The sequence below is a fragment of the Coregonus lavaretus genome, assembly GCF_964263955.1.
Source record: "Coregonus lavaretus genome assembly, chromosome: 14".
Lineage (NCBI taxonomy): Eukaryota > Metazoa > Chordata > Actinopteri > Salmoniformes > Salmonidae > Coregonus > Coregonus lavaretus.
In genome coordinates, this window is record NC_140001.1 from 20,333,853 (window position 1) to 20,360,912 (window position 27,060).

General features: G+C 46.5%; 1 protein-coding gene across 1 annotated transcript in view; it reads left to right on the plus strand.

The window, feature by feature from the left end:
• LOC311141205 (homeobox protein cut-like 2) overlaps positions 1-27,060 on the plus strand; it is a gene marked incomplete at both ends in the record, with an annotated part of 128,831 nt that overhangs the window by 46,619 nt on the left and 55,152 nt on the right. The window contains 2 exons of the mRNA XM_084176463.1: positions 5,857-5,967; positions 6,829-6,876. Of these exons, the coding sequence (XP_084032589.1) occupies positions 5,857-5,967; positions 6,829-6,876 (159 nt within the window). The remainder of the gene's footprint in view (positions 1-5,856; positions 5,968-6,828; positions 6,877-27,060) is intronic.

Sequence of the window (27,060 nt, forward strand, 5' to 3'; positions counted from 1 at the left end):
GTCTATGAGAGACTTCTGGGGCGATTTTCAACCTGACTGAAATCGCCCCAAAAGGGGCGGGGCCATTTGAAGCACGACTTTAGCCTGATTGGACATTTAGTGGCAGATCAGACGTCTAGATTAGAACACTGATAACTACTGTTGCCGTGATATAATTGATTAGAAAAAAAATCCCTTCCTTTTCCCGTTTGGCAGTGCGTCGCCCATATCGCCCTAATGAACACACCGCCCCTGATTTTCAATGTAGGTAATCAAAAATTATAGCAGCTCTAGATGTGTGTGTTGTTTTGGACTCTCCATGCAGATTCATGGAGATAAGGGAATCTTATCAGAGACCTCAAAGTTGCCCATAACTCAAGTTGAAATGGATCAGATTTGATTAGTTTGGTTCAAGAGACTTGAAGTACACTGTGTTGTATAGTTGCTCCATCAGCAGTCTCTTCAAGAAAACCAAACAAGCAAACAATGTTCTGCTTCAGTTCCCTTCAAGAACGTGGACAGACACCAGGTTTCATTTGATGTGCTGTTGCCCAGCCTTTTCAGAAAGGCCAGGGAACAAGCTATTGTTGTTTTACTCATATAAGAGTATTCACTGCTCTCATTGGTTGAGCTACTTACAATTGAATGGAAACTGAAATCCATTCCCCCCACTGGTATATTTAACATGCAATCAAAATACGTGCTATGTTATGATGCCATTTGGTAAGTTTAGAAGTTTTACATTCCTTGTCCAACACTAGACTGATGCATTCACTTTCGCAATTAATAAACTTGGTGGAGACTTTGAGCATATACTGCAAACACTGAACTATACACTCCAATTACACCTTACACACATAACCAGTTCTTGACTTTGGATGAAAGAACTGAAGGAGCTGTCTTTTTCCAAGTCGGTCCATTAGACTATGTTCACCGAAATTCACAAATGGCATTATGCTATAGAGACCTTCTGATTATTCACTGTTAAGGGTTCCTACACATTTTCTATGACTTCTCCATGACTTAACCACATTTTCATGACTAGTATTATGGCCTATATGAAAAAGTAACCATTATTGACCCTGGAAGGCTGCTGTGTCTGATCCCATGTAGGCCTACCATCTCCTGCCATTGTGCTCTTGATCAAGGCACTTAACCCCCCACAAGGTAGAACTGCACTGTTAGTCACATGTTGTCAACATGTGGTCAACCCTCCACCTGGAGAGCTCCTGGGTGTGCAGGCTTGGCTTTTGATCCAGCGCTGAAACACCAAAGTCTGCTTATCAAGGTCTTGTTAAGCAGCTGATGTTTAGGCTACAATGTGGTTAGACCAGGGCTTGAACAAAATCCTGCACACCCAGTAGCTATCTTTGAGGATGGTTGCCACCCTTGGTATAAAATATTGCACCATTACAACCAAATGAATAAGGTAGGCTACTTCAAAGCAAGGTATCTAACTAGACATGTTTATGTTTAAGGCTAAAATATTCATGTTTCAGTGTATATTTTTTACGTTACAAGGCTACTGTTTAATAGAGGGGAATCTCAGCTTTCCAACGGTGCAGTGCCGGTGGAAAGGCGACAGCGACATTAATCCTTAGCTATAGTTAACTTGTAGCAGTTATCGCGCTAGTTATGTTTTGAATTGGCTATCTAGTTAGTCTGTAGTCTGGCATTATTTTATACCTCCTGCTGAAATGTTGCGCTCTCTCTTCTCGGGCAACGGCCCACTCGCACTGGCACACACGCAGCACACACTGGCAGGCACTGAAGTGTCATTCCGATAATGGCTGATATATAGATTTTTAAGCGATTGATGATATTTAAAAGTGTGCCTTCATGAATTATATAAATACAAATTATGAAACTAATTGTATGACTTTTCATGACCTCCAAACCCTCATTTGACAACTTGGAACAGTGCATCATGCGCATTCAGGCTGACAGATTTTCAATCTGCGCAATCTGGAACATTCTACTGTCACGCACAGATTCACAGACTAGTGGCAAATAAACTTGAACAAAGCGGAATCAGGAAATGAATGCCCACTCTCCATTGCTCTTCAATGCAGATCCCACCTTCATTCTGCTTTGATCAACCTTTTTTTTGCCTCTGTGTGTGAATCTGGGCCTGTGATATGCTACTTTGTTTTATGGAGGAGCCGGTACCCAATTCCCAAAAAATATGAAGTGCCAGTACGGCACTCGAGACAGCTCTGGCCCAAATCAAGCACTGCACATAACTACAATGTAAACTCAGCAAAAAAAGAAATGTCCTCTCACTGTCAACTGCGTTTATTTTCAGCAAACTTAACATGTGTAAATATTTGTATGAACATAACAAGATTCAACAACTGAGACATAAACTGGACAAGTTCCACAGACATGTGACTAACAGAAATGGAATAATGTGTCCCTGAACAAAGGGGACACAAATCAAAAGTAACAGTCAGTATCTGGTGTGGCCACCAGCTGCATTAAGTACTGCAGTGCATCTCCTCCTTATGGACTGCACCAGATTTGCCAGTTCTTGCTGTGAGATGTTACCCCACTCTTCCACCAAGGTACCTGCAAGTTCCCGGACATTTCTGGGGGTAATGGCCCTAGCCCTCACCCTCCGATCCAACAGGTCCCAGACGTGCTCAATGGGATTGAGATGGCTCTTCGCTGGCCATGGCAGAACACTGACATTTCTGTCTTGCAGGAAATCACACACAGAACGAGCAGTATGGCTGGTGGCATTGTCATGCTGGAGGGTCATGTCAGGATGAGCCTGCAGGAAGGTTACCACATGAGGGAGGAGGATGTCTTCCCTGTAACGCACAGCGTTGAGATTGCCTGCAATGACAACAAGCTCAGTCTGATGATGCTGTGACACACCGCCCCAGACCATGATGGACCCTCCACCTCCAAATCGATCCCGCTCCAGAGTACAGGCCTCGGTGTAACGCTCATTCCTTCGACGATAAACGCGAATCCGACCTTCACCACTGGTGAGACAAAACCGCGACTCGTCAGTGAAGAGCACTTTTTGCCAGTCCTGTCTGGTCCAGAGACGGTGGGTTTGTGCCCATAGGCGACGTTGTTGCCGGTGATGTCTGGTGAGGACCTGCCTTACAACAGGCCTACAAGCCCTCAGTCCAGTCTCTCTCAGCCTATTGCGGACAGTCTGAGCACTGATGGAGGGATTGTGCGTTCCTGGTGCAACTCAGGCAGTTGTTGTTGCCATCCTGTACCTGTCCCGCAGGTGTGATGTTCGATGTACCGATCCTGTGCAGGTGTTGTTACACGTGGTCTGCCACTGCGAGGACGATCAGCTGTCCGTCCTGTCTCCCTGTAGCGCTGTCTTAGGCGTCTCACAGTACGGACATTGCAATTTATTGCCCTGGCCACATCTGCAGACTTCATGCCTCCTTGCACCATGCCTAAGGCACGTTCACGCAGATGAGCAGGGACCCTGGGCATCTTTCCTTTGGTGTTTTTCAGAGTCAGTTGAAAGGCCTCTTTAGTGTCCTACATTTTCATAACTGTGACCTTAATTGCCTACCGTCTGTAAGCTGTTAGTGTCTTAACGACCGTTCCACAGGTGCATGTTCATTAATTGTTTATGGTTCGTTGAACAAGCATGGGAAACAGTGTTTAAACCCTTTACAATGAAGATCTGTGAAGTTATTTGGATTTGTACGAATTATCTTTGAAAGACAGGGTCCTGAAAAAGGGACGTTTCTTTTTTTGCTGAGTTTAAATAAATATGTTATTGGACTCTTCATGTGAAGAAGCAACCAAACATTGTGTTGAATTTGACTGAAATGACAATGGCAATGAAGGGCTGGGCAATTCAGAATCAGCACTATAATCCACACAAAGCCACTTCTAACAGGATACTCTCGCAGACAGATTAGCTGGTGGTCTAGGGCTACTTGAATCTGTTGGAGTTTAGCCCACTCCTAACAGCCAAGTCCCAAATCCCCCAAAAGTCTCATCCAATATGTGGTAGAATGGCTGACTGAAGCACAGTGACTAGCTAATAAGAGCACAGGCAGTTGGAAACCAAATAGGAATGTGTTACTGACCTAAGAATTATGTCTCCATGAAATGCTTGGTTTTGCCTAAAACATAATGATTTCCCATCTCAGAGATGCATGAGAAGAGGATAAGCAAAGGGAAGTGTAATCCATTCTTACTCTTGGAGAAAGTCCTGAGGCAAGGGACCCATCTCTTATGAAGTCCTAATGCCCACTGTTTTGAACAAAGGCACAACTGTCACCAAGAGAGATCAAATAAGACTCGTCAATGGGAGCATTCTTTCGCTGGTTTTGGAGAGAGGAAGATGGCCTCTTTCAAGGACCAATACAGTAATCTATTTACATCAAGATCGGATGAAACTGAAGGGTTAAAATGCCTTCACTGGGAATAAGTGGAATCAGTTAAATGTTTCAAATATGGAACTGGAGTTTTGTCCCTAGGTTTTCTCTCTCTTTTTTCGCTCGTGATAATTTATTAAATTGCCTTTAAGTAAGACTGGAGATTAATTAAAACACAGTCAATTTAATTTTCCAGCGTCATATATAAATTCACTGTGGTAATTGAATCCCTCACTCCAGTTTTATATTGTATCCCAGCAGATAGAAGGGAAGACCTTCATGAAATAAAACCAATCCAAGAGGACAGGAAAAGAGATGGGATTAAAGGGGACAAACGTTGTCAGTGGAGACGAGTACTGTAGCAAGATTTTAGATGTGTTTTGTTGGTTTGCAGAAAGAGCTGGAAATTGGATGATTAATCAATGGATGCTATTGGATTTGTGGATGGCAAGTGGTGCGGTGAGGCTAGTATAAATGCATGGGTCTGAGGACTGGCTGTGTACACAGATCACTTTGAATTGCACAGTGGATGTTGATAGGGTGGAGTTTTAGCAAGTACTGTATCACCAGGTATTGAAGGATGTAGACAGATTAATTGTGATTTAGGCATTTGTGACACTAATAGGAAAATGTGGGTTATTAGCACTGGGCCTATATAAGATATTAGCAGTGTATTTATGTTCTTAAAATCCACCTGAAAGCAATGTAAAGATGTGGGAGAGAGATTTGAATGAGGGAGAGGCTTCAATGTGATCTGTGTTAATCATGCAGAAGGAATAATGTGGTGTGTTGAATTGTGTCTTGTCTAGGCTTAAAATCAGCTCTTCATTTCTCCAGGAAGCCCTATATTTGTTTATATGGGTATTTGTCAGGTTATTGGGTCCTTCCCACGTGACTCCGCTGCCTTGTTTATTCTCTCTCTCTCTCTCTCTCTCTCTCTCTCTCTCTCTCTCTCTCTCTCTCTCTCTCTCTCTCTATCTCTCTCTCTCTCTCTCTCTCTCTCTCTCTCTCTCTCTCTCTCCTCTCTCTCTCCTCTCTCTCTCCTCTATCTCCTCTCTCTCTCCTCTTTCTCTCCACTCTCTCTCACTGGAGTTCCATGGCCGTTGCAACCGTATTGATTATTTCAAATACTGATTATCTAAAAGGCCTTCTGCTAGTGTAGGCATTGGATTTATTTTGGCTTAATTATTTATGGGCCAGGGCTTGCAGTAAGTATTACCGCTATAAGATCATGAAAGATTACTTAGTTAATATTCAGCAGTGTATTTTTATTTATGTACACTCTAAGCTGCACTGTATGACTGTTGGCAGCCTCTCTAAGTGCTCTCTCTCTATCTCTCTCTATCTCTCTCTCTGCCTCGCTCTCTGCCTCGCTCTCTGCCCCTCTCTCTCGCTCGCTCTCTGCCTCTCTCTCTCTCTCTCTCGCTCGCTCTCTGCCTCTCTCTCTCTCTCTCTCTTTCGCTCGCTCTCTGCCTCTCTCACTCTCTCCCTCTTTGTTTGTCTGTGTTTATAGAGGGAGCTAAACTCAGTAGCGTCTGAGCTGGCGGGGCGACAGGAAGAGAGCGAGCACTCCCACAAGCACCTGGTGGAGCTGAGCCGTGAGTTCAAGAGAAATGTCCCAGAGGTGAGTGCCCCCCTACCCCCTGCCTCCTCCCTACCCTATCATGAGTTCTATGTGTCATTCTGCTCGGCTCCGCTCCACTAGGCAGTCTGACTTGCTCAGTATTTGAGCCCCGCTTACCTTTGTGCCTGGAATTATTTATTTAATTTTATAATCCGCTTTAGTGCATATAATTTGCTCATAATGCTTGGGACAAGTCAGTCTCATTGACCCCCCCCCCCCCCCCCCTCCCTTCTCCAGGTATGTTAATGTTTAAATTAAAACCTGTGGTTTATAGCTAGGTGTTGTTTAAGGCCAGGGTATCCGCAGTACCACTAGGGTCACAGCCAGGGTTCCTGGGATCTCCCAGAGTCAGATTGCAGAGCCCCTATCCCTGGGTGAGAGTGTGGAGAGTATGCTGTAATCTTGTCAGTATAATACAGGTGCAGATGGCAGGATCAGGCTGTCACCACAGGCATCCCAATCCCCCTACCTGGGGCTCACTGAGAGTCAGGAGGAAGGGAGAAGCTGGAGCCTGAGCTAATACAAGCAGGAAATCCCCACTTACACTCCCCACTTTTAAGACCCTCCCCCCTCCTCCTCCGCCTCTCTCCCTCGCAAATCAATCCAAACCAGAGACATTGCGTCTTCTGCTGAAATTTGGGCTAAAGAAAAATACATCTGGAATCAAACAGCATTTGACAGTCTTCCTCATCTTAAAGTTGTCCATAACAAGTTAGTATATTCAATGCTATTGAGACAAATGACAATACAAGGTGCAGTATAAGTATTCCCCTGTTCTCAACAGGGCATTTGGTCCCTAGTTAGATGGAGCTTCTAGTGTCTCAAAAATGGTAAACCTTTGTTCTGTTTGTCTGTATTCAGGAAGTGCGGGAGATGGTGGCTCCTGTCCTCAAGAGTTTCCAAGCCCAGGTGAGTCGACATCTCCTTTGACGTGATTTACAGACACTTTACCAACTACATCCTGACACAGCACAGTAAGGATGGATGATAGGGTAGCATGGATAGAAATTCATGGCCAAGTGTAAGGAGGACCCAGTTTTCATGTTACACTTCATCTGATGCTTATTGACTGATGCCTTTTCTGTCAAAGTGGAGTAGCTCTCTATCTGCCATTAGATGATTAGATACTGTATCTGACTGCTCATATTATCTTGGCTGAGACAAGCCCTCATTTCCTGTTCAGATGGTGCATTTTTAGTGCCCTCTCTGACGCTGCCATATTGAAAAAGTAATCTGATATCTACCAAGGCTCTGCTCTAGCCATTAAACCAAGGTCATAAATCACATTTGTGAGCTGCGTTATTGTCCAAAAAGTAGAGGCATGTTGAAATGATACCGCAAATAATGTTTCCAGTCTCCCTCTCTCTCTTCAACTCACCATTTGAAAGGTAACCTGAAAGCTGGATCACTAAATATGATAACACCATGGATTGTTTGGTTCTCATTTATTATCATAGTCAACTTGTTTTGTATTTAGCTAGGCCAAAGCAACAGTCTGTTTTGGCTGGAGTTATTGTATTCAAAGCTGCTGCTATGTGAGGTTGATGTCAAGGCCGATTGAATGACTGTGACCTCAAAGGCACAGACACCAAATATCAAAAGGGCGTGCCATATCTTTACTGTGCAAACATGAACCTAGGGGATTCATTTGAGCATTATTGATGTTTCACAACAGGGAATATAGATGTTTAGTAAGTAAATAAAGTAGATGGCTGATAACGAAAGATAATGTTTAAAGCTTTCTCCAGAGGTATCTGTCTTGAAGGAGGAAAGGTCTTCACTATTACTTTGGATCTCTCTTATCAAACTTCCATATGTATAGAATACAGATTTGAAAGTAAAATGTACTACTGTACATACAATCATTCTCACTATGTATCATCATAAATGAAACCCCTTGTGTCTTCTGATACACTTTGACCTTCCTGCTTAATGTCAAACCGCTTGCGGAGACTTGTGAACTTTACCCACCAGTAATCAGCCAGGCCTTAGAGTAAAGCTGTGGGAGTTATACCTGCTGCTTCAGGGGAGAAGTACAGTAAGGAGGAGGTGTAGTTGCAGGAACTTGTTTGGCTGTGTGTTTTGGGATGCACTAAAACTCCCCTACAGCTGCACCGTAAAGGTGGTGTTTGAGCCAGAAGCGTGTGTGTGTGTGTCTCTATGTGAGACACACACACACACACACACACACACACTGAGGCTCAGAGGAGTCCCTCTTGGTATCTGGATCCTCATCATGCCACTTTTAAAAGCGAAGTCTCTCCCTTTGAAGTGTTTGTGACATGACAGGTTCTCTTTCTTTTCTGTTTCATTTCAATGTACCCCTCCCACTTTCTCTCTCTTCCCTCGTCCGATCCTGGCTTCTAATTATCGCTAACCAGGCGACTGATTAGAAACACGTTGACAACGGCCTAGTTTCCACAGCGCTGAAGTACCAGAAAGGGTTAATCCCAGAGCTGGTATCTGTCATTGGTCGCTTCCCTCCTTCTTTTTCATTCCTCTTTTCTTTCCTTCCCTGGAAGTTTGCTAATGAGGTCCCGTCAGAGCTGGGGAGAGGTGTTCATTTGGCCTTGTGAAGTGGGAAGGAGATTAAGGACAGTGAGGAGTTTACGGCTTAAAATACACCGCTGTCCTTATTAATCCACTGGGCCCTGGGAGACCAGCGTTTTTGGTTTTATAATGAACACTGTCTTATAATGAAGGTAATTTTAATAAAATGTACTGTAGAGACAGACGAGATGGTACATGTCTCCATGGTCTCCGGCACACCTTTGGGGCTGGGGGATATGACAGTTATTTCTCAAATAACCGATCGCAGGAGAGAGAGGCCTGTTGGACTGAGTCTGAGCCTCTCTCTGCTCCACGTGCCGTTCACACAACTTTCACACAACCTTCCCTTGCAATCTGACTATACGGTATTGCAGACTCCACCAAGCCTACATGGGATCCAAGAGGCACTTTACACCTTTCTCATTTTAGATTGTAAATTCCCCTTAGGTCTCACATTCTCAACACAAAACTGTGATGGAATTCTGGAATCTGTTGGCTGTGGATTCCTGTGTGGCTAGATTCTTCTTCATACAGCTAGATACTGTATATACCAGATATTGTAGATACTGGCTCTGTATTGTTGGTATGTCAGGCCTAAATTAACCAGTCATCTAATTTTCCCCCTCTTCAGTTGATGTCAATAGGCAGCCTACTCAGAAAAAGAAAACATCAGCCCGGGCCCCTAATTACGGAAACTTGCTTTACAATGATAATCCGAGGAGTAATTTAGCGTGCACAATGAGAGTTGTGGTGCTGGAGTTGCGCAGATGGAGAATCTGATAAATAGTTTGTAACGTGTAATTAGCGGCTCTGCCGGTTACATACCATTAACCCCTCGAGCTCAGGAATCATTATTGGCCCTCATTATCAGCCAGAAAGGTACAATCAAGCTGACTAGACATCAAAAACATCAAACAGCTTTTAACATACTGCCGATTGGGGGTTGGGGTTGGATGGTGGACACCTGTTTTTGATTCTAACTGTGCCATCTCTTCCCCTGAGGTTGTGGTGATGATATGGGCAGAAAACAATGTTTTACTCCATGTTATTCATTCTCTAGGAGTCTAAGAGGAACGTACAGAGAGGAGATAATCCTACATCTCTTCAAGTCAATAGCAGATACAGTGCCGTGAAAAAGTATTTGCCCGTTTCTGATTTTCTCAATATTTGCATATTTTTGAAAAGGAATGTTAGCAGATCTTCATCCAAAACCTAATATTAGATAAAGGGTACCTGAGTTTACAAATAACAACTACAAAAAATACTTATTTTATTTATTAAAATAATAAAGTTATGCAACACCCAATTCCCCTGTGTGAAAAAGTAATTGCCCTCTTACACTCAATAACTGTTTGTGCCACCTTTAGCTGCAATAACTGCAACCAAATGCTTCCTGTAGTTGTTGATCAGTCTCTCACATCACTGTGGATACATTTTGGCTCACTCTTGCATGCAGAACTGCTTTAACTCAGTGACATTTGTGGGTTTTCAAGCATGAACTGCTCGTTTCAAGTCCTACCACAACATCTCAACTGGGATTAGGTCTGGACTTTGACTAGGCCATTCCAAAACTTCAATTGTGTTGCTTTTTAGCCATTTTCATGTAGACTTGATTGTGTGTTTTGGATCATTGTCTTGCTGCATGACCCAGCTGTGCTTCAGCTTCAGCTCACAGACGGATGGCCTGACATTCTCCTGTAGAATTCTCTGATGCAGAGCAGAATTCATGGTTTCTTCTATTAAGGCAAGTCGTCCAGGTCCTGAGGGAGCAAAGCATCCCCAAACCATCACACTACCACCACCATGCTTGACCGTTGGTATGAGGTTCTTACTGTGGAATGCAGGGTTTGGTTTTCTCCAGGCATAATGGGACCCATGTCGTCCAAAAAGTTGACTAATGTTTGCCCAAAAAGCACCTGGAAGCACATCAAGACTCTTGGAAGAATGTGCTATGGACAGATTATTCAAAAGTATAACTTTTTGGATGACATGGTTCCCATTGTGCCTGGCGAAAACCAAACCCTGCATTCCAAAGTATGAACCTCATACCAACGGTCAAGCATGGTGGTGGTAGTGTGATGGTTTGGGGATGCTTTGCTGCCTGAGGACCTGGACATGCAGCAAGACAATGATCCAAAACACACAATCAAGTCTACATGAAAATGGCTAAAAAGCAACACATTTGTTGAAGTTTTGGAATGGCCTAGTCAAAGTCCAGACCTAATCCCAATTGAGGTGTTGTGGCAGGACTTTAAACGAGCAGTTCATGCTTGAAAATCCACAAATGTCGCTGAGTTACAGCAGTTCTGCATGGAAGAGTGGGCCAAAGTGACGTGAGAGACTGATCAACAGCTACAGGAAGTGTTTGATTGGAGTCCTTGCAGATAAAGGTGGCACAACCAGTCATTGAGTGTAAGGGGGCAGTTACTTTTTCACACAGGGGCATTGGGTGTTGCATAACTTTGTTCATGAAATAAGTATGCACATTTTGTGTTATTTGTTCACTCAGGTTCCCTTTATCTAATGTTAGGTTTTGGTTGAAGATCTGATAACATTCTGTATCAAAAATATGCAAAAGTAGAGAAAATTAGAGAAGGGGCAAATACTTTTTCATGGTAGAATTATGTACAGGCATATATTGGCAACTTCATCACCCAGGTGGGTGCTACACCTTCATCAAGGGTGGAAGAGGTGAATAATTGAAAGCTGTTCATTAAGCCATCTGTTTTTCATTCAGCATGTACTATGCTGAACATAAATATAAACTCAACATGCAACAATTTTTAAAAGATTTTACTGAGTTACAGTTCATATAAGGAAATCCGTCAATTGAAATAAATAAATTAGGCCCTAATCTATGGATTTCACATGACTGAGAATACAGATATGCATCTGTTCGTCACAGATACATTTCTTAAAAAGGTAGGTGCGTGGATCAGAAAACCGGTCAGTATCTGGTGTGACCACCATTTGCCTCATGCAGCGCGACACATCTCCTTCGCATAGAGTTGATCAGGCTGTTGATTGTGGCCTTTGGAATGTTGTCCCACTTCTCTTCAATGGCTGTGCAAAGTTTCTGGATATTGGCGGGAACTGGAACACTCTGTCGTACAAGTTGATCCAGAGCATCCCAAACGTGCTCAATGGGTGACATGTCATGGAAGAACTGGGACATTTTCAGCTTCCAGGAATTTTGTACAGATCCTTGCGACATGGGGCCATGCATTATCATGCTGAAACATGAGGTGACGACGGCGGATGAATGGCACGACAATGGGCCTCAGGATCTCGTGATGGTATCTCTGTGCATTCAAATTGCCATCGATAAAATGCAATTGTGTTCATTGTCCGTAGCTTATGCTTGCCCATACCATAACCCCACCGCCACCATGGGGCACTCTGTTCACAACGTTGACATCAGCAAACTGCTCGCCCGCACGACGCTATACACACTGTCTGCCATCTGCCCGGTATAGTTGAAACTGGTGCGCTCTTCACGGAAGAATCCATCTCCAGCGTGCCAGTGGCCATCGTAGGTGAACATTTGCCCATTAAAGTCGGTTACGATGCCGAACTGCAGTCAGGTCAAGACCCTGGTGAGGACGACGAGCACGCAGATGAGCTTCCCTGAGATGGTTTCTGACAGTTTGTGCAGAAATTCTTCGGTTGTGCAAACCCACAGTTTCATCAGCTGTCCGGATGGCTGGTCTCAGATGATCCCGCAGGTGAAGAAGCCGGATGTGGAGGTCCTGGGCTGGCATGGTTACACGTGGTCTACGGTTGTGAGGCCTGTTGGACTTACTGCCAAATTCTCTAAAACAACGTTTTATGGTAGAGAAATGAACATCCAATTCTCTGGCAACAGCTCTGGTGGGCATTCCTGCAGTCATCATTCCTGCAGTCAGCTTCTTGATATGCCACACCTGTCAGGTGGATGGATTATCTTGGCAAAGGAGAAATGCTCACTAATAGGGATCTAAACAAATTTGTGCACAACATTTGAGAGAAATAAGCTTTTTGTGCGTATGGAAAATTTCGGGGATCTTTTATTTAAGCTAATGAAACATGGGACCAACACTTTACATGTTAAGTTTATATTTTTGTTCAGTGTAGATGTGGTTTTAATTCAAGCTCCATTTATAATCATGCTATGTATGTGAATTTCAATACCTTTCCAATCAAGGTATATTCAGTACTTCAGAAGTCTATCAGCTGATATGAAACTGATGTCCTGCAGACCTGCCCATGAACCCTGAGCCCAGAGCCTGAACCCATACAGAGCAGAACGGGCAGCACTGCCGCTAGCTAGGTAGACACACCGTCTTTGATCATCCATCGAGAGGAGACCAGTCCTTCCTTTTTTTGATTAATCCCTGAAGGAAATTATCATTCATCTTGAAAGTATAAATATGTTATGAATAGTGGAATGAATCAAAGAGTAAAGGATGATAATTAATTATGGCGCTGTGGTAAAAGGCTGTGTGTGTTATGACGCAAGCTTCCTCCATGTCATTACGAGAGGCTTCATAATTACTTTTCTGCACAAGCCAGCTCCTGGCTGTGCTGCCGGTGGCGAGAGCGCCGCGGCGGTGAGTCTAACGGTCATAAAGCTTTTCCTTGCCTAATTGTCTGAGGTGCTCTATGGCACTTTCATAGATGAGGGACTGTGCCGTTTGTGAAATGCAGCGGTGATGCTCCGGCTTTAACGGCTCATTGAAGACAGATCTTCATCATGGACTAAATTGGCCAGTTATTAGGTGCAGGTAGGCTGATCAGATGGTTATCATGGGTCAGTGGGGTTGGATTAGTTAGTAGAGTCCTCACCTCAATGCAGTTGTCTATAAAGGTGAGGTTTGGAACAGTGTTGAAAGTGTCACTTTGTACAGTACAGCACAATTTGATACCTAGAAACTCCCCTCACTAGAATTCCACATTCACATATCTCCAGAACATCTGCAATAAGATGCAGCTGTGAGATACAAGATATCTCTGGATGTGACCCACTCCAACTCTGTGTTGCTGGATCTATCCCTCTCTAGCATGTTTATTGTCATGCCTGTGTGCTGGGCTGCTGAGGTGGTTCTTATGTTGTCTCTGTCTGCTGTCTGTCTCAGGCTCATTGAGCAGCAGCCAGTCAGCCTAGGCCCATCCAGGAACTCCAGGCCATTAGGTATGATCTCTCTCACTCTCTCTCGCTCTCTCTCGCTCTCTCTCGCGCTCTCTCGCTCTCTCTCGCGCTCTCTCTGTCTCTCTCTCTCTCTCGCTATCTCTCTCTCTCTCTCTCTCTCTCTCTCTCTCTCTCTCTCTCTCTGTCTCTCTCTCTGTCTCTGTATCTCTCGCTATCTCTCTCTCTCTCTCTCTCTCTCTCTCTCTCTCTCTCTCTCTCTCTCTCTCTCTCTCTCTCTCTCTCTCTCTCTCTCTCTCTCTCTCTCTCTGTCTCTCTGTGTCTCTGTGTCTCTGTCTCTGTCTCTCTCTCTCTGTCTATGTATCTCTCTCTCTCTCTCTCTCCGTCTCTGTATCTCTGTCTCTCTCTCTGTCTCTGTATCTCTCGCTATCTCTCTCTCCCTCCTTCTCTCTTTCTTTCTCTCTCTCCCTGTCCCCTGGTTTATCACTTGTGTCATCTACATTGGGGAGAGTGTGTGGCTCTATGCACCAATAGGAGCTCATATTTAAGGCCCTCCACCTGAGGTAGGAATAGTGCTCCCATTAAGGACATACTGTACTGTACATGTTTCGTCTCTCTGCTTTTTTATTAACGTCATTAGTATAGCTACATTACAGTAGCTGGTAGAGTAAGAGAACACATTACTTAAGAGGTTCAGTCAAATCAAATTTATTTTGCAGAGATTCTTGGGTTAGACATAATAACATAATGTCCCTCAGCCCAGTTCATCCATGCAGTTTGTCCTGTGGAACAGTCTTCTCTCTCTGCTGCTGCCTTTGACACTGGTCATAATTAGTGCTGCAGCTCTGCTAATTTAAAAGTCCATACACAGAGACCAGGGAGTCAGGATATGTCACAGGAGATTAAACCCAGCGCGAATACACAAGCTATATGACTGTCTCAGACTTGTCTTCATCCTTCTTGACTGATGTTTTGATTGGGTTGTGTTTGTGCTGGAATCCCTCATCCTCCATCAGCCTCCCAGCGTTTGTCTCATTACACCTCTCAGTGTTGTGTGTGAGGACGCGTTGTGATGTGATTGTGTTTTGGTGTGTTTGTTTTACTGTCCTGACTGATACCCTGTCTGCACATCCCAGTTGGAGATATTCATCATTATGGGAGCGTGCTTAGATATAAGGATGCACACCAGGTAAAGAGAGAAAGAGAGGGGGTGATGTTATAAATAGGCACTTGCCTCTCTAGCCATGTGGAATTGATGAGTTTCAGCACATTGTGCTCTGCAGTGCTAGGTTTAATTTCTACAGTCCTGACAGCACAAACCTCTGAGCCCAGAGACTTCATGTCTGAGTAATGCTTCCGTGCAAATGTTAGACATGTTTGACGACAGTGTTGTGCTGCTCATATTGGGCATCAGACTACCCATACATCCACACCCTGTAAACCTCCTGCCACCCTAACAGACAGCCACTCCTCAGACTCCCTTACTCACCCCTTGACAAACAGGAAATCTCGGAAAGAACCACAGTAACTCTCTCCTCTCATCTAACAGGCAGTCTCTGAGACACCTAACTCCAGCCCCAGCTCCAGCCTTAAATGGTCATCTGACTTGTTAGGAGACAGGCATTAGCCTCCCCAAGGCACCCCAGTCTGAGAGCAGAGCAGAGTAAAGTAGTCGTGTTCTTGGGATGCTCTGACTCCTGGCTGGCTCCCTCTCAGCTGCTGGCAAGAGCACAGTCGAATTAGCCAATAAAAATGTGTGAAATCGGTGGCTCTGTGCCGGCGAGGACATGCCAGGAGAAATAAACATCAGCGCTTGTACAACCAGGAAAAACCCATGTGAGGAGGAAAAGGCGGAACAGGGGAGCTGCTCCGCCAATTCCACAATGTGATGCTGTGATTTCAGGACCAGAGTCAGCGCTACACAGCCACTGAGCCCAAGACCCATTCAGTCACAGACGCAGATGCAGTCAGAGACGGAGAGCAAGTCTTCTTACATCTACCATAGATACACAGCTAGAGATGAAACCAGTTGCAGTGCAGTGACATACAGAACATGGGCTGCTGTCAGAAGACAGTCCTCCCAGGTGGTGTTGAAAATATTTTAATTCTGTCTGTCTGTTCCCCAACAGAAGTCTGTATCCTGTTGTTTTCATTTCACATTGTGTTGGGCTGTGAAATGTAATTTCAGTAGAATCTAAACACACTAATTAAATATCATAACTTTCTGAAGAAGGCACTCCTAAAGGTACCTGAAATTTGTATTTAGACTTCAAAAGAAGCCAAGACTTTAAAGTAAATCTATTGTTTTTCATTTAGACTTTCTTGTGAAAGCACTGCTGTATGTAGTTTTGATTGATCTGGTAATTAAAATATGCAGAGAGGGAAAAATATGAACTGCTTGTTTTAGAAAACAGCTAACACTTTTTTTTCTCTTTCCTGCACAGATAATTACATTTCACACATTGATGTTCTTTATACAGCATTCATCTGCCTCATTATTTTTCCATTTTCATCTTTCTGGTGGGAGATCGATAGATTGATAAAATGATGGAGCCTATCTTAAATAATGCAAAGGAGAGAAAAGTTCGGCTCACATTGCTGCTGGCTAAGTGCTTGAACTTTAATTATCCTTTCAAATGATGTTTAATATCCCATGAAGGCACCCTTTTTTACTTAACCGATATAATTCAAGGGGTTAAATCATTTATTTTCATTTTTGCTTTCCCTGGAAAATGTGGAGTTCTGCACATACAGTTTATGATGGCACTTGTCAGGGCTAATATATAAAACTATAAAGAAACTGGCAATTTGAATAAAGACAGCGTAAAGTAGGCCAATTAGTACCTAGGGAACATTTAGCTACGAGAGATAGCAGCTCAAAATGTCCAACGCACTACCGTTAGGTCCTATTGTTTATAATGTGACCTTACAGTTTGGGTCTCTTCAATTTTGGATTAACTACAATACTAATTAACATGGAAGGAACTGTCCTGCAGAGGAAGACAAATGTGCATTAAGAGAAAAGAGAAGCAACCCATTGTTTTACCTCGTGTAGTTTTAATGAAAAGGTTTTTTCCCTCTAATGTGATTCTTAGAGATCCAATTGCACTATTCTGATGTTACGTTTTACGATTGTATCGCCCAAACCCGGGTACCACAGAGCTCTTTGCCTTTCCCACAAACAGATATGTGTGTATTTAACTCCCCACTGTAGCTCCCCTGTGTGTCTCTTCCCTTCTCCCTTGGTTTCATCAGAGAGGAGTAAAGTGGCGATGGTGGCCTGAAGAGGAGAGAGAGAGAGAGAGAGAGAGACAGCGAGAGCGTAAAAACAGATCTTCAATTAAAGCTGCAACTCTGCATCTCCCTGTGATTCCGCTTCTATTGCTGAGTTCCGTCCCTTTTAATTGGGTCTCCGTGGAGTAGTGTGAGAGTTCCCACTCCTTCAGCCTGATGGGCCCAGCCTGGAGAGGGACTGCTGGGACAGCCAAGGGGAGCAGCTGCTGATGTTGGGGCCCTGCCACTGACACTGGGAGAGTGATGGAGGACTGGAGGAGTCAGCTGGATCTGGATGGAGAGGGAGGGACACACTGGTACAGGGGGCTTGGCCGTGTGTCACTCTTTACAAATGGCCCAGGTTATTCACTCTGTCAGAGACACAGAGCTGCATTAGAGCACAATAACTGATTCAGTGTGTGGCGTGAACTGGTGTCTTTGTCAATGTCATTTGTGTGCGTGCATGAGTGTGTGTGTGTGTTGTCTAGCGAGACACATGAAGGACGGCTGGAGGTGCTGTGAGATCCTTTGATGTATTTTTTTATTATCTCAAATTGAGACCAATCTCTGTCCCTTCACCTGAAGGACAGCCAGCTATTCCCCAACTAAATTAGCCAGCATCTGGGAGCAGGCTTCTACAGGCTCCCTTTAATACATGCTTTAGACATACACATGCTCATGCACACGCACTCTCACAAACACACACACTCATGGACACATACACAAGTGCATTCTCAATCTGCCCTCTCCTTTTCCACTTTTCTTTCATTATTGTCCCTGTTGTTTGTTGTGAAATTTGGGGAGGGAGGGTTGGGGGGTAATTGCAGGCATTGTCTGATGGTGCCCCTGATGGACGGGCTGGAGATCCCAGCCTGGGGGAGTGTGTGACTGTGATTTCCACGGACACTGCCTAGCAAGCCTGGCCATGGATATCGTGTGTGTGTGTGTTGTTTGCTTCCTGAAGCCATCTCTAGAAGAGTACTGTTACATTACGCCCATGAGGTGGTGGGCAGGAGGCGAATGTGCTCTTCTCTTCCACCAGTCTTCCCTAATTCAACATATTTTGTAAAGGCTGGTTTTTCACTCATGGAGGATGCTTCCTCTCTCTAATGAGGCAGAGCCTGAAATATCAGTTGGGCTAGCTAGCGTTGCAGAACTATGACATCCCGTGTGAAAATTACAGTGGCTGCAGCCGTGTGTCAGGTTGCTTTATTTATACCCCGGGTGGAGTTGTCCTACACTCTGAGCATACGGAGGCTTACGTAACCCATGGCAGCCAGTAGGAGCTCAGTCAGGAAACTCTGATGATATAAAGCTTCCTGAAAGGTTGCTTTATTAGATTCAATTCATGATGGATCTCCTGTAGACTAAACAGTGATTATTTTTAATTAAGCTCACATGCATATTAGAAACTCATTTTGAACAATATGATAAACCTTCTAGCCTCTGTAGCTCAGTATTTCGTCAGTAAGGGCTGATTTGTCCTTATTTTCAGTGTGACACTCATCCCATGTGCTCTACTAGACACCCAACATTAACCCCACATCTGAACTACTGTTGACCTGTAACATGAGAGATCAGACAGATAAGCTGCTCATTACAGTCATGATGACATCAAACTCCTGGCAGAGCCCATTTATTTAACAGCTTTTAGAACAGTCTTGGCACCGGGGCGCATAGGCTTTAAGCATGCAGGCGGTCCCATTCAGGAGGGAGTGCGAGCCATGGCCATTCAGGAGGAGTGCGAGCCATGGCCATTCAGGAGGGAGTGTGAGCCATGGCCATTCAGGAGGGAGTGCGAGCCATGGCCATTCAGGAGGGAGTGCGAGCCATGGCCATTCAGGAGGGAGTGTGAGCCATGGCCATTCAGGAGGGAGTGCGAGCCATGGCCATTCAGGAGGGAGTGCGAGCCATGGCCATTCAGGAGGGAGTGCGAGCCATGGCCATTCAGGAAGGAGTGCGAGCCATGGCCATTCAGGAGGGAGTGCGAGCCATGGCCATTCAGGAGGGAGTGTGAGCCATGGCCATTCAGGAGGTAGTGCGAGCCATGGCCATTCAGGAGGGAGTGTGAGCCATGGCCATTCAGGAGGGAGTGTGAGCCATGGCCATTCAGGAGGGAGTGCGAGCCATGGCCATTCAGGAGGGAGTGTGAGCCATGGCCATTCAGGAGGGAGTGTGAGCCATGGCCATTCAGGAGGGAGTGTGAGCCATGGCCATTCAGGAGGGAGTGCGAGCCATGGCCATTCAGGAGGGAGTGTGAGCCATGGCCATTCAGGAGGGAGTGTGAGCCATGGCCATTCAGGAGGGAGTGTGAGCCATGGCCATTCAGGAGGGAGTGTGAGCCATGGCCATTCAGGAGGGAGTGCGAGCCATGGCCATTCAGGAGGAGTGTGAGCCATGGCCATTCAGGAGGGAGTGCGAGCCATGGCCATTCAGGAGGGAGTGCGAGCCATGGCCATTCAGGAGGGAGTGTGAGCCATGGCCATTCAGGAGGGAGTGCGAGCCATGGCCATTCAGAAGGGAGTGCGAGCCATGGCCATTCAGGAGGGAGTGCGAGCCATGGCCATTCAGGAGGGAGTGCGAGCCATGGCCATTCAGGAGGGAGTGCGAGCCATGGCCATTCAGGAGGGAGTGCGAGCCATGGCCATTCAGGAGGAGTGTGAGCCATGGCCATTCAGGAGGGAGTGCGAGCCATGGCCATTCAGGAGGGAGTGCGAGCCATGGCCATTCAGGAGGGAGTGTGAGCCATGGCCATTCAGGAGGGAGTGCGAGCCATGGCCATTCAGAAGGGAGTGCGAGCCATGGCCATTCAGGAGGGAGTGCGAGCCATGGCCATTCAGGAGGGAGTGCGAGCCATGGCCATTCAGGAGGGAGTGCGAGCCATGGCCATTCAGAAGGGAGTGCGAGCCATGGCCATTCAGGAGGGAGTGCGAGCCATGGCCATTCAGGAGGGAGTGCGAGCCATGGCCATTCAGGAGGGAGTGCGAGCCATGGCCATTCAGGAGGGAGTGCGAGCCATGGCCATTCAGGAGGGAGTGTGAGCCATGGCCATTCAGGAGGGAGTGCGAGCCATGGCCATTCAGGAGGGAGTGTGAGCCATGGCCATTCAGGAGGGAGTGCGAGCCATGGCCATTCAGGAGGGAGTGTGAGCCATGGCCATTCAGGAGGGAGTGCGAGCCATGGCCTATTCAGGAGGGAGTGCGAGCCATGGCCATTCAGGAGGAGTGTGAGCCATGGCCATTCAGGAGGGAGTGCGAGCCATGGCCATTCAGGAGGGAGTGCGAGCCATGGCCATTCAGGAGGGAGTGCGAGCCATGGCCATTCAGAAGGGAGTGCGAGCCATGGCCATTCAGGAGGGAGTGCGAGCCATGGCCATTCAGGAGGGAGTGCGAGCCATGGCCATTCAGGAGGGAGTGTGAGCCATGGCCATTCAGGAGGGAGTGCGAGCCATGGCCATTCAGGAGGGAGTGTGAGCCATGGCCATTCAGGAGGGAGTGTGAGCCATGGTCATTCAGGAGGGAGTGCGAGCCATGGCCATTCAGGAGGGAGTGTGAGCCATGGCCATTCAGGAGGGAGTGCGAGCCATGGCCATTCAGGAGGGAGTGCGAGCCATGGCCATTCAGGAGGGAGTGCGAGCCATGGCCATTCAGGAGGGAGTGTGAGCCATGGTCATTCAGGAGGGAGTGCGAGCCATGGCCAGCCCTCTCACAGAGAGAGAGGGTGTGTGTGTGTGTGTGTGTTAATGTGCCCCCCCACAACCAGACTGCTGATTTACGCTGCTGAAATGGACTGCCACAAACTGGGCTCTCAAGCCTGTAAATGATCCTCAGGTCACCTCCTAAAAAGCTTTATGTACTGATATGACAGTTACTCCACTTTTTGGGGGGCGAATCTTGGCTCACCTCTGAAAGCAGTGCACTATATAACTTTTTTCTATTAAAGTGTCACTCTAAAGTAGTAATATTTTATAATCTCATTTTCTCCAATATATAGTATTGAGAAGCACCCGTAGGGTGCACGCACACGCATATACACACCTTGTGAATATTACTCTTTGTCCTTACCTGGTTCTAATTATAGTGTATGATGGCACACCTTCACGGAGCCAACAGTGATCTGTCATTGACAGGCCCACAGAGCTCCATGCTCACTGTGAAAGGGAGTGATATCTCTCTGTAAAATATGTATGACATCAAAAAGCCTTAAAGGTTATTACAAATTAATAATGAGTAGTGGGGCGAGAGCAGTAATGTTTAATTTAACATGCTCCAATATAGAGCTGGACTGGCTCCCAGCAGTGGTAACGTGCCTGTTTGCCTGGCTGGCCCACTCTGCCTGTCTGCCTGTCTGCCTGTCTGCCGGGAACATGGGCTCCAACACACACATGCTCAAATGGACATTCATGTTCAGTAGTCTGTATGTCATACATTTGGTTTCCTCATTTTTTCCTTGAATATACTTTATCTAGCTCTATACTTACAGCATAGTTGATACACACAAGCACAGGCTTCAGTAGCATCAACCTCAAATACTCTATAGGTTACAAGACAGAGAAAAGCTCGTTCTCTCTCCCAGTATTTCTCTGAAGTAACTTGAATCATGGCCCTGAACAGCTCACGTTAATGTCTGAAGACACTGTACAAAATTGCCTTGTTTATGCCTGTAATGTAAGCTGTCTGTTCCAGTGTCGCTCATTCTCAGTGGAACCGGCAATGGTGGCAGCCGAGTCTGGAGTGAATTTGCCGGGCGACTACCTGGGAAACATCAACAATCATTAATTATGTAAAAATCTTCTCACAATGGGAGCAGAGAGCAGCATACAACTGCAGCGCCGGCTCCTATTAGAGTCACTGTACTCTACAATAAGCCCCTGCTGCCTGGGGCGGTGTGGAGGGATTATCAACCTTCTCAACAACCACCACCCCCTTGACACACACACACACACACACACACACACACACACACAAATGTCGTGGTATGTTTAGCTGGGGATGAGAATGAGATGAGTCTGTGCTGTCTCCCTCTCCTAGCAGCCCCATCATTCACTGCTCTACTCTACGGTTCCTGTTATTTGTTTTGTTTTTGTTCTGCAATTGCCTGTTTTCCGGCATCCTCGAAAACGATAGGTGAAAGAGAAAAATCTGACAGGACAAATGATATATCATACTGGTGGAGAAGGGAAGGGAAGTGACTGTTTCATTGCTGATGGTGCTGTCATAACTAGCCCTGTTCATAGGAAGTAGTCATTGTTTTGTTCACATGCTGAATTAAGTCCTATCTCCCCCAGTGGACATCACTACTGACAGCTGATAGTGGAAGTCCTTTCTTCTTTCAAGTTGGTCACTATTACAAACAGTTTTCTCAAACAGCTGTAACTGTATATGCATTCGTAAATCAGGTCCTTTCTTGAGTTGGGCTCTGGGATGTAACAACCGTTGAGCATCTGATCTTATGGTTGATTGTGGAAGAAAGGGGTTGAGTATGTGCGTGTGTGTTTATCCCACATCTGTTGCAAGGGGGTAAGGATGTTAGGGAGAATATAGGATGAACCACAATAATTGTTTGCTAAAATAATAATTGCTTGTCAAAAATGTAATGTAATACAATGGCAATCCGGGTTATACAGTGAGGGAAAAAAGTGTTTGATCCCCTGCTGATTTTGTACGTTTGCCCACTGACAAAGACATGATCAGTCTATAATTTTAATGGTAGGTTTATTTGAACAGTGAGAGACAGAATAACAACAAAAATATCCAGAGAAACGCATGTCAAAAATGTTATTGTCACGCCCTGACTCGGGGACGTTTATTTGTTGAGTCAGGGTGTGTATATTCCGTGTTGTGTTGTTTCTATGGTGTTGTATCTGGTATGTCTATTTCTATGTTGGCCGGGGTGGTTCCCAATCAGAGGCAGCTGTCGCTCGTTGTCTCTGATTGGGGACCATACTTAGGCAGCCTTTTGGCACCTGTTAGTTGTGGGATCTTGTTCCGAATAGGTTTGTAGTGTGTACCTTGAGACTTCACGAATCGTTTGTTTTGTTGTTTTGTCGTGTGTTTATTCGTTAAATAAACATGTACGCTTATCATGCTGTGCCTTGGTTCAACCAGTCTTTAAACGATCGTGACAGAAGATATCACCAAATGAGGACCAAGCAGCGTGTCCAGGAGCAGACCGCCTGGACCTGGGAGGAGATCCTGGACGGGAAGGGATCCTGGACTTGGGAGGAGATTCAGGCCGGAATGGATCGCCGTCCTTGGGAGGAGACAGTGGAGGCGCGCTATAGAGAGGAGCAGCGGCAACGCAGAAGGTGCCGGCCGAGGAGGAAGCCCGAGAGACAGCCCCAATATTTTTTTTGGGGGGGGGGCTAAAAGGGTGGTTGGCGGAGCCTAGTGTTAGAGCAGAGCCAACTCCCCGTACTCATGCAAGGAAGCGTGAGACTGGGCAGGCTCCGTGTTATGCGGAGCTACGTACTGTGCCGCGAGTGTTCCGGCACAGTCCTGTACGTCCTGTGCTAGCACCACGCACGTGTCGTGCAAAGATGGGCATTCAGCCAGGACGGGGTGTGCCGGCTCAACGATCGTGGTCTCCAGTACGCCTCCTCGGTCCCGTATATCAAGCCAGTGGTGCGTGTTCCCAGTCCGGCCCGGCCCGTTCCTGCACCCCGCGCCAAGCCAGTGGTGCGCGTCGCCAGCCCGGTCCGGCCTGTTCCTGTCCCTCGCACCAAGCCAGTGGTGCGCGTCGCCAGCCCGGTCCGGCCTGTTCCTGTCCCTCGCACCAAGCCAGTGATGCGCGTCGCCAGCCCGGCCCGGCCTGTTCCTGCCCCTCGCACCAAGCCAGTGGTGCGCGTCGCCAGCCCGGCCCGGCCTGTTCCTGCCCCTCGCACCAAGCCAGTGGTGTGCGTTGCCAGCCCGGTCCGGCCTGTACCTGCTCCTCGCACCAAGCCAGTGGTGCGTGTGTCCAGTCCGGCACGGCCCGTGCCTGTCCCACCGGTGCCTGGTCCGGCACCGGTCAGCTGCTCCACTCCGGAGCCATAGCAGTCCGCTCCACCGGTGCCTGATCCAGCTCCGGTTAGCTGCTCCACTCCGGAGCCAGAGCAATCCGCTCCACCGGTGCCTAGTCCAGCTCCGGTCAGCGGCTCCAGTCCGGAGCCTGTGCAGTTCGATCCACCGTCATCGGGTCCAGCTCCAGTCAGCGGTTCCAGACCAGACCCAGACGTCAGCCCCTCTCCAGGTTCGGGGTCTCCCACACCAGGGTCCAGACAGGGCTTGGTACTTCGTGGGAGGAAGGAGAGGGGAAGCAGCGCGCCGAGGTCCAGACCAAACCAGGGGCGCAACAGGGAGGTGGAGAGAAAGTGGTGGTCACGCCCGGAGCCGGATCCGCCTCCGAGGCGGAATGCCCACCTGGCCCCTACCCTGTTATGTTTATGTGGCGCGGTCGGAGTCCGCACCTTTGGGGGGGGGGGGGGGGGGGGTACTGTCACGCCCTGACTCAGGGGACGTTTATTTGTTGAGTCAGGGTGTGTATATTCCGTGTTGTGTTGTTTCTATGGTGTAGTATCTGGTATGTCTATTTCTATGTTGGCCGGGGTGGTTCCCAATCAGAGGCAGCTGTCGCTCGTTGTCTCTGATTGGGGACCATACTTAGGCAGCCTTTTGGCACCTGTTAGTTGTGGGATCTTGTTCCGTATAGGTTTGTAGTGTGTACCTTGAGACTTCACGTATCGTTTGTTTTGTTGTTTTGTCGTGTGTTTATTCGTTAAATAAACATGTACGCTTATCACGCTGCGCCTTGGTTCAACCAGTCTTTAAACGATCGTGACAGTTATAAATTGATTTGCATTTTAATGAGGGAAATAAGTATTTGACCCCTCTGCAAAACATGACTTAGTACTTGGTGGCAAAACCCTTGTTGGCAATCACAGAGGTCAGACGTTTCTTATAGTTGGCCACCAGGTTTGCACACATCTCAGGAGGGATTTTGTCCCACTCCTCTTTGCAGATCTTCTCCAAGTCATTAAGGTTTCGAGGCTGATGTTTGGCAACTCAAACCTTCAACTCCCTCCACTGATTTTCTATGGGATTAAGGACTGGAGACTGGCTAGGCCACTCCAGGACCTTAATGTGCTTCTTCTTGAGCCACTCCTTTGTTGCCTTGGCCGTGTGTTTTGGGTCATTGTCATGCTGGAATACCCATCGACAACCCATTTTCAATGCCCTGGCTGAGGGAAGGAGGTTCTCACCCAAGATTTGATGGTACATGGCCCTGTCCATCATCCCTTTGATGCGGTGAAGTTGTCCTGTCCCCTTAGCAGAAAAACACCCCCAAAGCATAATGTTTCCACCTCCATGTTTGACGGTGGGGATGGTGTTCTTGGGGTCATAGGCAGCATTCCTCCTCCTCCAAACACGGCGAGTTGAGTTGATGCCAAAGAGCTCGATTTTGGTCTCATCTGACCACAACACTTTCACCCAGTTCTCCTCTGAATCATTCAGATGTTCGTGGGCAAACTTCAGACGGGCCTGTATATGTGCTTTCTTGAGCAGGGGGACCTTGCGGGCGCTGCAGTATTTCAGTCCTTCACGGCGTAGTGTGTTACCAATTGTTTTCTTGGTGACTATGGTCCCAGCTGCCTTGAGATCATTGACAAGATCCTCCCGTGTAGTTCTGGGCTGATTCCTCACCGTTCTCATGATCATTGCAACTCCACGAGGTGAGATCTTGCATGGAGCCCCAGGCCGAGGGAGATTGACAGTTCTTTTGTGTTTCTTCCATTTGCGAATAATCGCACCAACTGTTGTCACCTTCTCACCAAGCTGCTTGGCGATGGTCTTGTAGCCCATTCCAGCCTTGTGTAGGTATACAATCTTGTCCCTGACATCCTTGGAGAGCTCTTTGGTCTTGGCCATGGTGGAGAGTTTGGAATCTGATTGATTGATTGCTTCTGTGGACAGGTGTCTTTTATACAGGTAACAAACTGAGATTAGGAGCACTCCCTTTAAGAGTGTGCTCCTAATCTCAGCTCGTTACCTGTATAAATGTCACCTGGGAGCCAGAAATCTTTCTGATTGAGAGGGGGTCAAATACTTATTTCCCTCATTAAAATGCAAATCAATTTATAACATTTTTGACATGCATTTTTCTGGATTTTTGTTGTTGTTATTCTGTCTCTCACTGTTCAAATAAACCTACCATTAAAATTATAGACTGATCATTTCTTTGTCAGTGGGCAAACGTACAAAATCAGCAGGGGATCAAATACTTTTTTCCCTCACTGTACACACCATCATATACATACACTGAGTGTACAAAACATTAAGAACACCTGCTCTTTCCATGACATAGACTGAACAGGTGAATCCAGGTGAAAGCTATGATCCCTTATTGATGTCAGTTGTTAAATCCACTTCAATCATTATAGATGAAGGGGAGGAGACAGGTTAAAGAAGGATTTTTAAGCCTTGAGACAATTGAGACATGGATTGTGTATGTGTGCAATCCATTCAGAGGGTGAATGGGCAAGACAAAAAATGTAAGTGCCTTTGAACGGGGTATGGTAGTAGGTGCCAGGCGTACCGGGTTGTCTCAAACTGCAGCGCTGCTGGGTTTTTCATGCTCAACAGTTTCCCGTGTGTATCAAGAATGGTCAGCACCCAAAGGACATCTAGCTAACTTCACACAACTGTGGGAAGCATTGGAGTCAACATGGGCCAGCATCCCTGTGGAATGCTTTCGACACCTCGTAGAGTCTATGCCTCAACAAATTGAGGCTGTTCTGAGGGCAAAAGGGGGGTGGTGCAACTCAATATTAGGAAGGTGTTCTTAATGTTTTGTACACTGTATATGTTCTTTTTCATTTTTGGGATTTGCGTGCATTGTTATGTATTACTGCACTGTTGGAGCTAGGAACATAAGTATTTCGCTACCCCCTCGATAACATTTGCAAAATATGTGTACGCTACCAATACATTTGATTTGATTTGATGCAGGTTTGGCATGATGCTCCTCTACAGTGAAACAAAGGCTGACACCTATAATTAATTAGGCTATTATGCATTCTGCAATGATAATTGCTTCACTGGAAAGTCACCAGCCTTCTGAGAGGAAGAGAGAGGAGAGGTGGCTGGAGAATGCCATCCATCAGGGCG